At 53.7% G+C, this 10,245-nt stretch overlaps 2 protein-coding genes across 2 annotated transcripts; both read right to left on the bottom strand.

The window, feature by feature from the left end:
• Window positions 1–268: 268 nt before the first annotated feature.
• On the bottom strand, window positions 269–799 carry LOC123041710 (pathogenesis-related protein 1-like). The gene has a single exon (XM_044464287.1). It carries the CDS (start codon window positions 797–799, stop codon window positions 269–271), a length of 531 nt encoding a protein of 176 aa, XP_044320222.1.
• Window positions 800–1,006: 207 nt separating this feature from the next.
• LOC123041709 (pathogenesis-related protein 1A-like) lies at window positions 1,007–1,769 on the bottom strand. Its single transcript, XM_044464286.1, has one exon. It carries the CDS (start codon window positions 1,731–1,733, stop codon window positions 1,158–1,160), a length of 576 nt encoding a protein of 191 aa, XP_044320221.1. The 5' UTR covers window positions 1,734–1,769; the 3' UTR covers window positions 1,007–1,157.
• Between the last annotated feature and the right edge of the window lie 8,476 nt (window positions 1,770–10,245).

Below are 10,245 nucleotides of genomic sequence, written 5' to 3'. Positions count from 1 at the left end.
TTGTTTTTTTAAAAGATCACGTTTTTCAAAAATTGTTTAGAACTTTATTCAAAACTAACCGGAAAACCATGCGCAAGTGATCACCCAGCTGAATCTGAATCGAATCGCTGCCCATTAACAAAGAACCTTGTCCTGGATATCGGGTAATTCACATGAAGTTATGAACTATGGTACCCCAAAAAAGGCTCCCGCTTTGTTATGAACTATGGTCGTGCGTCGTATACGTTATTTCCAAATATATCTCGCCACGTTAGCTTTGGGTACAGAATCAGTAGGGCGGCACGCCAACATAGTTGCCAGGAGGGAAGTACTCGCAGACGGCCACGGTGTCGAGGCCGTTCCGGCAGGTGCGGCGGCCGCAGCCGAGCTCCCGCGTGGTGTTCCACACCACCTGCGTGTACTCGCCGCATGTCTTCCCCGGGGCACAGGCGTTGGCGCGGTGGTCGTACCACCGCCGCTCACCCACCCACGCGACCACCGCGTGCGTCGCGTTGTGGTGCCCGTTGGCCCAGTAGAGGTTCCGCCCGTAGACCCCGTCGGCGGCCCACGGGATCGGCGAAAGGTTGCAGGGGATGCGGAGCTTGTTCGCGTACTGCATGGCGTCCAGCTCCAGCGTCAAGTTCCACTTCAGCGGCGGCAGGCCGACTGCGCTGCGCGCGTCGTTGTGCGCCCGCAGGAACTGCGCCCAGGAGGGCACGACGGCGGCGCCAGGGTTATGGCCGGGGACGCTGATGGCTGCCGCCGGCGATAGCGAGGCCAGTGCGAGGGTCAAGGCGGCCACGCAGGCGAAAGGAGACATGGTGATCTGCGGTGTAGGTCGATTTGGTGAAGTTTGCAAAGGGAAGTGCAGTCATTATATAGGAGCGGTTAATTAATCGTGCGGGTTCTCGTATGCATGCATGAGCGTTTGGACTTTAGATTGCAACGCATATGTGTGTCAGTTTGGACAATGGAGAGTTAATTTGAAGCGTTCATCGTCGAGTAATGGAGTATATACTACTGTCAGTGATGAAAATGTGAATTTATTTATTTTTGAAGCATACAATTTGCGAATTACAAGTAAAGAAATGCATAATCGATGGTAAATAACTTTGATGCGCCACGTGGAGGGATGCTGTTAACTTGCATGCGCGGCGTGATCATTCAACGGTGCGCGATCAGTATGGCCGGCCGGTGCCGTAGTTGCCGGGCGGGAAGTAGTCGCAGACGAGCAGCGTGTCGCCGGAGTCGCATACGATCTTACCGCACCCGAGCTGCGTCGTGTTCCGCCACACGACCTGCGTGTACCGCCCGCATCCGGACGAGCCCGCCGGCGCCGCGCAGGAGCTGCTGCCGTAGTCGTACCACCGCCCCTCGTCCACCCACTGCGCCACCAGCGCCCCGGCGCCCCAGCGACGCCCTTTGCCCACTTCTATGTTCTCACCGAAGTAGAACAGCGACGAGCGCCGCGGCGCGCAGTCCGCGCGGCGGGAGCGGGCGTAGTCCTTGGCGTATCCCGCGATCCCCTGGCTCCACGTCAGGGGCTCCACCCCGACCTTCCTCCGCGCCTCATTGTGCGCCGACAAAATGTCGTCGACGGTGGCCTCGGCGCGCGCACGGCGACTCCCGTCGACGCCCGCGCTGTTGCTACCGTCGTCAGTGTCGCTGACGGGCGTGCACGGTGGTGCCAGTAATGCAAGCAGTAACAATATGGTGAGGTAGCACATGTGCAATGTCATCCTTGTGTTCGCCATTTGCGTGGGTTCCCAGAAAGCTTGGTCGTATTGAGACTTGAGAGGGAGGGTAGTGCATGTGCATGGATGGACCAGCTGCGTCGCTATGGTTATATAGGGGTAGAACGTTCCGTGTCAACCTCTCTTCAGCCTGATTAGCTGTTGATTACTTTGAACACTCGCATGGCGGCTATGGCGTTAGTGTGCTCTAGCTGGTCATGCCATCTTTGTGTCCAAGCCACCAGGGAATCTTCCAAATTGTTTAGAAGCTAAATCTATTGGCACGGCACAAACAAGATGATGGTGTACTTGACCAGAGGAGCAAATGCAATTGAACAAGTGCATTATACGTGGTATCTTGCTGGTTTTAGGGGACTGAGCAAGAGAAGATTAAGGAAGAAGCAAGAGCAGCTGCACGGCAATTCTTGCCGCCCACACGGCCGTATGTATCTCGCGGTGCGATGAGGGAAAGACCCTCGCCAAATCGGTGCGCTGTTCACGTCATCATTTTGTCGACTGTAGTGCACCACTGCACCATACAATATTTTGATTATTGTTGGACAAGCATTTTCTCCTCTACAACACGATGAGCTATTTGGTATCACAAAAAGAGGCTGAGCCAAGTCAAACTTCCATGACTGTTAGCATGAATATCTCTACTCCTAATGTCTCAGTTGTTAGTCTTCGTTCATCGGTTATATTTTGTCCCATCAAACCTGATTTTTTTCGTCCTCATTCCCACCTCCCACGTATCAGCGATCCTGCCCTAGTTCCAGCGCCGAACCAAAAAAAAATGCCCACACGAGGTTCCTACACGGTCGATCGAGAAAAAAACGCTTAGAAAAAAAAACTACGAAAATAAACCTACAAAAAAAAAACCAACAATCTCCTCCCGCAAAAGAAAACGCTTCGCACAGAGCGTGCACCGCTCCTCACCGCACAGGGTTAGTGTTCCTTGTGCCGCCGCCGCCGCGCTCCTCGACCACCTCCTGCTGCCTTGTCCCTCTCTTCCCTTCGAGCTTGTCGTCGGCGACGAGGCGTACGGCGATGCCACGGCCGTTCTTGACCGCCTCCAGGAACCCGTACGCGCGCCGAGGTGTACGGCACCACCATGGCCGTTCTCGATCGCCTCCAGAGACCCGCCACGCGCTCCGAGGCGAGGGCCCCCTGGGCTCCGTCAGTCGCCGCTTCGCCGATGACCCAGCTGAGAGAGTCCTGGATAAGGGGGTATCCAGACAGCCGGACTGTATACATCATCCGGACTATAGAAGCGTCAAGATACAAGACTCAAGACTTCGGCTCGTGTCCGGATGGGACTCTCCTTTGCGTGGAAGACAAGCTTGGCAATCCGGATATTATGTTTCCTTCCTTGTAACCGACTCCATGTAAACCCTAGCTCTCCGGTGTCTATATAAACCGGAGAGGATGGTCCTTAGAAGGCCGATCACAATTACAATCATACCATCATAGGCTAGCTCTTAGGGTTTAGCCTCTACGATCTCGTGGTAGATCTACTCTTGTACTACTCATATCTTCAATATTAATCAAGAAGGAAGTAGGGTTTTACCTCCATCAAGAGGGCCCGAACCTGGGTAAACATTGTGTCCCTTGCTTCCTGTTACCATCAGCCTAAGACGCACAGATCGGGACCCCCTACCCGAGATCCGCCGGTTTTGACACCGGCATTGGTACTTTCATTGAGAGTTCATCTGTGTCGTCGCTTCGAGGCTTGATGGCATCTTCAATCGTCAACAACACGGTCCAGGGTGAGACTTTTCTCCCTGGACAGATCTTTGTGTTCGGCGGCTTCGCACTGCGGGCCAATTCGCTTGGCCAGTTGGAGCAAATCGATAGCTTCGCCCCTGGCCACCTGATCAGGTTCGGAAACTTGAACTACACGACAGATATCCGCGGAGACTTGATTTTCGATGGATTCGAGCCTGCGCCAGGAACGCCAGACAGTCACGACGAGCATGGCCTAGACCTGCTGTCGGACAATGCTCGGGACATCATCCCCGAAGCTGCCTCGGATCTACATCCAGGGCAGGTTGCGTTGCCTATGGACGGAGGGCTGGACCCCGCCCCGCAGGTCGCACACTCATCGGCGGTGGAGCCGAACACAGGTCTCACCTCTGTGGAGGCTTGTAACCCTGGGCCCCCGGACTCTTATCCGGCTGTTGGCCCTGGCCCGCACACTCTCGAGCCAGCCGAGCCAGGTTGGGCTCCGGTTGTGGAGTTTACCGCTGCGGACATCTTTCAGCACTCGCCTTTTGGCGACATGCTGAACTCATTAAAGTCTCTCTCTCTGTTAGGAGGCTCTGAGCCGAACTATGTCCGGCTTGAGTAGGAAGCAGGCGACGAAGGAATTCACTGCCCACCCACCCCCGACTTTGTCGCCACGATCGATGATTTAACCGACGTGCTCGACTTCGACTTTGAAGACATCGACGGTATGGACGACGATGCAGGAGACATACAGGAGCCACCGCTCACAGGGCGGTGGACAGCCACTTCTTCATATGATATATATATGGTGGACACTCCAAAAGAAACCAATGGCGATGAGGCAACGGAGGCTAACCCCTCCAAGAAAAAGCAAAGCATGGGCGTCGCCAGTGCCGCTCCAAGCCCCGCCAAGGCAATACCAGCACCGGAGACGATAATAATCCGGACGGTGCCGACGATGAATACAACCCCGAACAGCCCGCCTTCGAGCAGGCCGAATAGGAAGACGGGCATGACAGCCCAGATGAACAGGCGACAGACGGGTATCCGGAGGAGGATAACTACATGCCCCTCTCCGAAGACGAGGTTAGCCTCGGCGACGATGAGTTTGGCGTACCCAAAGACCCCGCAGAGCAGGAGCGCTTCAAGCGTCGGCTTATTGCCACTGCGAGAAGCCTGAAGAAGAAGCAACAGCAGCTTCAAGCTGATCAAGATCTGCTCACAGATAGATGGACAGAAGTCCTGGCAGCCGAGGAATATGGACTCGAGCGCCAAACGGCTGACCGGCCGCCTCGAGGTCGGGACAAAACGGCATATCAGCCGGAATACCAGCCTACAGGCCCGCGCCGGTTTACTACGGCCCTGGGCAATACTCAGGACCTGCGCGATAAACTGGGTAATGCCGCAGGACAACCAAGATTGATCTACGGATCACGGGGGCGCGCCGAAGCACATGATGAGGACCGTCATACCGGATACACTAACAGCAAATTCGGCCGGACTGCGCCGCGACATAGCCCGGCACAGAGGTGCCGCACACCCCCTCTGCTTCATTGATGAAGTGATGGATCATGTATTCCCCGAAGGGTTTAAACCCGTAAACATTGAATCATACGATGGCACAACAGACCCCGCGGTATGGATTGAGGATTTCCTTCTCCACATTCACATGGCCCGCGGAGATGATCTACATGCCATCAAGTATCTTCCCCTTAAGCTCAAAGGACCTGCTCGACACTGGCTAAACAGCCTGCCCGCAAATTCCATTGGCAGTTGGGAAAATCTGGAAGACGCATTTCTTGACAACTTCCAGGGCACACATGTGCAACCTTCGGACGCTGATGACTTGAGCCACATTACTCAACAGCCCGGATAATCAGCCAGGAAATTCTGGACTCGGTTCCTAACTAAAAAGAACCAAATAGTCGACTGTTCGGACGCCGAAGCCCTGGCGGCCTTCAAGCATAATATCCGTGACGAGTGGCTTGTCAGACACCTCGGCCAGGAAAAACCAAAGTCCATGGCAGCTCTCACGACACTAATGACCCGCTTTTGCGCGGGCGAAGATAGCTGGTTGGCTCGCAATAGCACTACGCCACATTCTGGAACTTCAGATGTTTGGGACAATAATGGCAAGTCACGGCGTAACAGACACAAGTGATGGAACAATGGCGACAACACCAAAGACATGGCGGTCAATGCCGGATTCAGTGGATCAAAATCCGGTTAGCGGAAGAATCCATTCAAGAGAAACAATTAAGGACCGTCCAGTCTAGACCGCATACTGGAGCGCTCATGCCAAATTCATGGCACCCCGGACAAGCCAGCCAACCACACCAATAAAGATTGCTGGGTATTTAAATAGGACGGCAAAATAAACGCCGAAAACAAGGACAAGGGGCTGCACAATGACGATGACGATGAGCCCCGGCGTCCGAACATGGGGGGGGGGGGGCAGAAGAAATTTCCCCCCAGATGAAAACGGTCAACATGATCTACGCCACCCACATCCCCAAGCGGGAACAGAAGCGAGCACTACGGGACATATACGCGATGGAGCCAGTCGTCCCCAAATGCAACCCATGGTCAGCTTGTCCGATCACCTTTGATCGTAGGGATCATCCTACTAGCATCCGTCACGGCGGCTCAGCCGCATTGGTTTTAGACCCAATTATAGACGGATTTCACCTCACAAGAGTCCTTATGGATGGAGGCAGCAACCTGAACCTGCTTTATCAGGACACAATGCGCAAAATGGGCATCGATTATTCAAGGATTAAGCCCACCAAAACCACTTTAAGTGTGTCATTCCTGGAGTAGAGGCCAGCTGTACGGTCTCTATAACATTGGAAGTGGTCTTCGGATCTCCGGATAACTTCCGAAGCGAAGAGCTAATCTTCGATATCATCCCTTTCCGCAGTGGTTACCACGCACTGCTCGAACGAACCGCATTTGCCAGATTCAATGCGGTACCGCACTATGCATACCTCAAGCTCAAGATGCCAGGCCCGCGCGGGGTCATAACAGTCAACGGAAATATGGACCGCTCTCTCCATACAGAAGAACACACTGTGGCCCTTGCGGCCGAAGTACAATGCGGCCTCCTCCGGCAAACCACCAATCCGGCGATGACAACCTCAAGCTCCGTCAAGCGAGGGCGGAACACCCCGCAACAGGATCAGCAGGCACGCCAAGAGCATGACTAGCAGTTCGGCCTCCGCCCAAGTCCCACCCAAGCAGCATTCGTGCCACGCGTATACAATTACGCACTCAAAACACCATGGGCACAAGCGGAGGCGTAGCAGTGGCTCAGTCAACAGTATGGTATTGCTTCGTAACCTTTCCTTTTACCCTTAAGGACATCGCTTTAGTGCAGGTTCTCCAGAAGAGCCAGATTGTCGGACTTACAAAGGAGAGGAAGCCCAGGAGGTAACAGGCTTCGGGCACACCAGGAAACACCCAGGTGAAATCTATTCACGATCGTTGTTCCTGCTTTATCTATCTGTACGTAGCCTGCTCCTGGATAGGATATGTCAAATAATCCTATTTATCTCCGCTTAATGCATTCATTGTAAAGATACGCTTAAACGTATTATTTATCAATGTGAGACCATATATAGCGTCAACTTACTTATTTTTATTTGAGCATTTTTTATAAATGTCTACTTGATTTTGCATCCGTACAATTTGGTACGCTTAGTTTGCCAGGGGCTTCTTATGGCGCCCCATCATACGGCATGACAAGTCCGAACACTTTCAACAGTGCGGCACCCCGAACTTATAGCATTATATACATCAGCTCCGAATCATGTCTTGGGTTACAGTTGGGATAGCCCGGCTCCCTTGTTTTGGTGCCTTACGTTCCGTTAATTCGGCTAAGGTAGCGCAGGGAGAACTACTGCGATTGTGCCCTGGTTTTTCCGGACGAGCACCTCAGTAGAGAAAGCACAAAACTGTCCAGCATGATGTGGCGAGAGCTGGTCGCTGTTTGAGAGGTCTTAAAATCCTTCAAGATTTTTCCGCTTTAGGCGATAATTCGGCTTTGTCCGATATAGGCGTGTATAGCGCCCCAATTCGGCCTTCCGGATTCTAGGGGCTTCGCCGAAATTTAAAATCATAGACTTCTATGGCTAAGTGAAGGTTATAAAGCCGTATAGTCCGATTGCCTTGTTCGATGCGCTGGACACCTCCTTAAGGGACCAAACATTTGGATAAAGAATGTCCGGGTTTTCCACGAACACCCCAGTACTAGTTACACAGGGTCGGAAGCCGACGACTGGCCTACTTTCAGAATTTGATAAACAGCCGCACAGAAGGTAATATTTTAAATAACAAAAGCGCTACATAGCGCAAGTAACTTCGTCTTTAAATTACAAACATGACAGAGGTGAATTCATTCAAAAATTATATCTTTAGTACATTCATCGGCCACGAGGCAAGCACCCTTCATCACGCCATCATAATACTTCTTGGGGACATGATGCGGCTTGCCCTCCGGCGGCCCTTCCTTCACCAGCTTCTCCGCATCCAGCTTGCCCCAATGCACCTTTGCACGGGCAAGGGCCCGGCGGGCACCCTCAATGCAAACGGATCGCTTGATGACTTCCAGTCGCGGACAGGCATCCACCATCCACTTGATCAGGCCGAAGTAGCTGGTGGGCAGAAGCTCACCAGGCCATATCCGGACTATGAGATCCTTCATAGCCACTTCGGCCGCCTTGTGGAGTTCGACCAACTGCTTTAGTTGGTCAATCAGAGGCGTTGAATGTTCGGCCCCAGCATACTGGGACCAGAACAGCTTCTCCGTTGAGCTCCCCTCCTAGGCACGGTAGAACTTCGCGACATCTGATATGCTGCGTGGCAGATCTGCGAATGCCCCTGGAGAGCTCCGGATTCGGGTAAGTAAAAGAAACGCCTCCTCCAGATGTTTGCTTTGCATAAAAATTTCTTACCCGCCGCTATCTTTTTGGCCTCCTGGATCTCCTGCTGTGCCCTCTCGACTTCGGCCTTGGCGTCTTTTATATTTGTAAGGGCCTTTGCAAGCTCGGCCTCTTTTGCTTTCAGCTCATGCTCCGCAGACTCGAGCTTCTTGCCGAGCTCCTAGAGCTCTTCTTGTACCTCGCCCACTCGGGCCTCTTACTTTTTGCGCTCTTTGAGTTCCAAGGCCGCTTTGTGTTCGGCCTCGGACAACGCCTTCTTGAGAGACATCACTTCGTTGGTGGCCTCTGTTACCATATCACGACGTTTCGTCGTTAGCATAATCCAATTTTATTTACTATTCATTATATGAGAGAGGGGAATCATTCACCTTTGCTCTCCTCGAGCTGCCTCCTCGCGAGGCCGAGCTCTCCCTGTGCCCGCTCTAAGTCCTACGTTAGGTCGGCGATTTCGGCCGTGCGAGCAGCAGCGGCCAATAGCACAGCCTGTTTATTTACATTCAACCTTATTGTTAGACTCCTGCGAAATATAATTGACCCTCCGTTTGGTTTTTCTTTCCGAATACCAAACAGAGTATCAGGGGCTACTACCTATCGGGTGGTAATCACATATTTTTACTGCTTACCTCAAAGCCTGTTAGGAGGCTGGTGCAGGCTTCGGTTAGTCCGCTCTTGGCAGACGAAACCTTCTGAATCACCGCACTCATAAGAGTACGGTACTCTTCATCTAGGGTAGCGCCACAAAGCGCTTCCAGCAGACAATCCGGTGCCTGGGGCGCAACGGAAGTCCTTGATACAGACGGCCCTCCCTCCATAACGAGGGGCTGCCCGCCTAAGTCCGGAACCACTGAAGGCTCCGGAAGAGTGTTCGGTTGAGAGCCCGGCTTGCTGTGGCTCTCATCAACACGATCCGCGGGGACCTTGAACCCCGCGAGTACGACGTCTGGGACGCCGCCTTGAGGCGCCCCCAGGGCCACCTCCGCCATCACCGGGAGCCTTCGGGACAACACCTCCGTGTCGTCCGCAAGCCGAGGAGACATGGCCTTCGGGAGTGAGTTCATTGCTGACTCACTCAAGGACCCGTCCGAAGACGACACTTCAGGATGGGCCCTGGCCGGACTGCATACAAGTTCGGCATTATAAACAAAACTATGAAGCGAAATTACGATTGAGTGCGGATACTTACGATTGCAGTAGGGGCTTCTTCCTGGGCAGCAACCCTTCCTCGCTATCGGTGGCGGTGGCAGAGTAGTCCGGAAGGGACACCTTTCCCTTCTTGGACGTCCCAGTCTCTCCCACCGGGGCAACCTTCCTCTTCTTCCGTCCTCCAGTATGGGGAGGTGGAGTTTCTCCCTGTTCCTCCTGTTCCTCCCCGCCTCCGCGGGAGGAATCAGCCTCGTCGTCATCAGACGACAAGGGTATGACGGCCTTAAGCCGGGGGCCTCTCCTGACCCCCTGGCCCGCCATCTCAGGCCCCCCATCCTTTCCGGACGGGGTGGCCTCCTCTTCTTCTTCTTTTTCTTCCCCTTCGGGGGAGGAGTGCGCCTCGTCGTCTTCGGATGAGGCTTGCGCAACCTTACTTCAGAGACCCTTTCGGGTCCCCGGGGCCTTCTTGTCGGCCTTCTTCTCCAACCCCTTATAGGGCGCCGGGACTAGCCTCTTCGTCAGAAGATCATTGGCTGGGCTTTCTGGCAACGGAGCCGGACTGTCAATCCGCTCCGCTGTCTCCACATACTCCTAAACAAATATACACAATCACTTAGGAATTCTCCATGAATACATTGGGAAGAACTGGACCCGGTGGCGGCCTGAGAACTCACCTGGGTAGGGTGCCGTGCGGCATGGAGCCCATGGTCCTCGGTTATGAGAGG

The sequence above is a fragment of the Triticum aestivum genome, chromosome 2B (assembly GCF_018294505.1).
Source record: "Triticum aestivum cultivar Chinese Spring chromosome 2B, IWGSC CS RefSeq v2.1, whole genome shotgun sequence".
NCBI lineage: Eukaryota > Viridiplantae > Streptophyta > Magnoliopsida > Poales > Poaceae > Triticum > Triticum aestivum.
This window is presented reverse-complemented; position numbering and strand designations above follow the sequence as displayed.